At 38.1% G+C, this 3,308-nt stretch overlaps 1 protein-coding gene across 1 annotated transcript; it reads right to left on the bottom strand.

Moving 5' to 3' along the window:
- Positions 1–292: 292 nt before the first annotated feature.
- Positions 293–2,748, bottom strand: LOC111306161 (cell division control protein 45 homolog). Its single transcript, XM_022904067.2, has one exon. It carries the CDS (start codon positions 2,234–2,236, stop codon positions 440–442), a length of 1,797 nt encoding a protein of 598 aa, XP_022759802.2. The 5' UTR covers positions 2,237–2,748; the 3' UTR covers positions 293–439.
- Between the last annotated feature and the right edge of the window lie 560 nt (positions 2,749–3,308).

Here is a 3,308-nt window from a genome sequence, read left to right as displayed (position 1 = left end):
TGGTTACCTATCACTTTCATTGCTGAACTCTTTTCAAGCCCCCATCTACTGGCCGGAGCTTGAAAAGGTTTTCATACCTTATCACGATTTACTGAAACGTCTGCTTCTTGATGATGTAAAAGTTTTTCAATATCACATGAACACTCGACATTTTAAATGCAAAAATCTTGGTACTGATAAGTGCTAGTATTATCATATCATGTGCATATGCAGCTTCCCTTCAATGATCAACTTCTGTTGATTGGTTAGTGATCAGAAGAAAAACGAGATAAAGGAAGAAAGTATGTAACCATTCTTGAGGAAGTCAAGTTAGATTTTTATTTATGAATAATTTCAAACAAGCTAAAAATTACTCACTTAAAGTAATGAACAAATGTTTTCCTTTTGAGAACACTGAACACAACAAAGTTACAATTGCGCACATATTGAAAGCTTTACATCAAAGCTTTTCAGTTAGTCTGACCATGAAGGAATTAACAGCACCTGCATCCAACACAATCCATGAAGATTCAAAGAGCTCATGAAAGAATTCAGCTCCAGTTTCCTCGGCGGCATTCCTGAATGCAAGACCAAACGCATTCCCTTGAAGTGCTCCAAGACGAGGCTTTCCACAGACCCCAACAATCAACACCTTAGCTGGCTCTTGTATGCAGGCACAAAGCAAAGGCTTCAACCTAGCTCCTTTCTCCTTCAAGGCATCCATTAGAAAGTAGCAGAACTTAGTCAGAGCCTGGGGGTGACCCAACAGCTTTGTATCTTCTGAATCTTCAAGCTTCACCCACCTAAACTTTCTCCCACTCCTGATACAGCCACTCTTTGTTATTGCGGCACTTCCTTGCCTAAGAATAGCTCTTTGTATCTTGATTGCTTGCTCCATTCCAGCTTTCAGCTTATCAAGATTACTGAGGGACAGTGCATCATGTGCCTCACCAAACTGCTTCGAAGCACAAGAGCCATCTGATTGCACAAATGATTCAAGCAGTGCGGTAACCCCATATACCATGTCTGCAGCTGAAATCCTTGAAGTATAACCATGAAGACGCAAGAAACTTTTGTAGTAGCAATCATTAAGTCCATATTCAGGCAAAATTTGTTCAAATTGATCTTTCATCTTTTGTTTTACTTCACAATTCATGTACTGAAACTTCTGCTGGCAATCCACAAGGGCAAATCCCATCCGTGCAAGAAGAAGCTTAAGCTTTTTCATACCATTATCACTCCAAGTCTTCAACTTAGGGGCAATGTACGAGGAGCACAGCATTGAATCAAATAAATTCCACTCTCTTAACAACATAAGTCTTGGTTCTTCTTCATAGGCAATTCTTGAGGAATCAGGTGCTCGAACCTTGGTCCCATCTTTAAGAGTCACTGAAGTAACTGCATCTAAATTCCCTAAACTGTTAATATGCTGCTGAAGCTCCATAACCCCAGCTTCATACCTCTCGTCTGTTAGCCTCTCATGAACAAACTGATCAGTAAGTGAAACACAAGCCAGCCAAAGCAACTCATTTGTGTTTTTCCTTAAAGAATGCGACAAATCATACATCAAACACCCCGATGGCTTGCCATGGAAAGTTCCCATCCGATAATAATCCCTTTTCAATCTCTTAAAACGCCGAGATGTTGGCTCTTCTTCACCTTCTGAAGACATTCTTCTTCGTTTCCTAGAGCCATCCCTGGGTCCTCCTTCCTCCTCATCATCCTCATCTTCATCCTCGCTTTCACTATCTTCATCTTCTTCACTATCCAACTCTGAATTATGCAAAAAATAGCTAGCATTTGCCAACTCCATAACTTCGAAATCATACGCCAGATCAGCTAATCGCTCATCATCATTAGCATAGAGAACAACCACCTGATCATTCTGGTCACTCAAGTTATGCAAATGAATCGGCCTATGACTATCAACAACGAAAACCCGCGCAGCTGACCCTAACTTAAGATCCTTCTGGAGGTCACGGTGGCATCCCCAATTTGTCAAAAGTATGGTAACAGGGCCCTCAGAGGAAGAACTCAATTCAGAAGCAGCGTATTCTTGGATTTCTTGAAAAGAAGACACCGGATAACACGAGTACCGGACAGAATCAGATTCAAGAATGTGGAAAATGATTTTGAGAGCACAGAGAGAGTCCACGTCAGAGGTTGATGGGAATATGAGTAATGGAGAGAGAGATGATGCGCTAACCGATTCTCTAAGCCTTGCGTAAAATGATTCCACTGTTCCCTCCCTCACCATTTGCTCTCTTTTCCCTTAATTGGGTACTCAAAATAGATAGAAAATTGGAAGTTTTTCTTGGGCAAGTAACAAAAACGGGGGGTTTTGGGAAAAAGCTTAAGACCCAGCAAGAAAATTGCCCTCTTTTTTTTCACATAATTTCCCTAGATTGCAACCCAAATCTAAGATCTAAAAGAAGCAGCTCATAGTATATTTGATACATATTAAGTTCAATTGGGTACACAAAAATTCATAAAATTGAGGCAATTCCAAACGTACAATAAAATGAAACCAAGAAAAAACAAATTGCAAATTGGTGATACAATAAAAATAGAGAAGAACAATCCAAGAAGAGGAACAGTTCACTTGAAATCTGGAATATAAGATTGGTTTAAGTACCTGGGATTGAAGAAAAATAATGGTGAAATTTCTCTGTGCCCTTTTTTTTTTATCTTATTTTGAATATCAGATCTGAGAGCAAAAGAAAGAGAGAAATGGAGGAAGCTGTATTTTGTTTAATCGTGACGTTATGTTGGTTTTTGAATTTTGGGGATTTTGTTGAAATTTGAATTGTTTTGAGCGACCGCGAAATTTTGGCGCTCTTAAGTTTGACTGACGCCGTCAGATTGTTGTTCTTTGTTATCCGTTTGCTTGCTTTAAAAATCAACGGTCAGGATTGAATTGCTTTTGCGTAGAAAATGAAATAAAGGACAAATGGTACTGCCGACTGCGGAACGTGTTAAAGTTTCGCTTGTCTACAACTTGTAACATTGTAGATTTTAGATGGCCCGGTCAATTTTGACTTTTTTTCTTTTCCAATTTAATAACTGCATCTCAAAATTTGAATTAGAAAATTGACTTTGATTCAAGCAACATTAAGCAAGTCTGATTCAAATTGTAGCATCTGTAACTTTCTCTTATAGTTAAATTACGACCTCATACTTATATAATGGTATCTTTTAAAAATAATGATCGAATAAATTAACTATATTAAATTTTGAATTTAATCAAATCAATAATTTCAAACTCCTAACAATTATATCAAAAAAATACATAATTAATCATCTATTGGCAGGTCAAAGCTGTGAAAAAT

The sequence above is a fragment of the Durio zibethinus genome, chromosome 21 (genome assembly GCF_047325235.1).
Source record: "Durio zibethinus cultivar Kanyao isolate XHJ-2024 chromosome 21, ASM4732523v1, whole genome shotgun sequence".
In the NCBI taxonomy this organism is placed as follows: domain Eukaryota; kingdom Viridiplantae; phylum Streptophyta; class Magnoliopsida; order Malvales; family Malvaceae; genus Durio; species Durio zibethinus.
The sequence above is the reverse complement of the archived record's forward strand: the minus strand, read 5'-3'. Positions and strand labels throughout refer to the sequence as shown.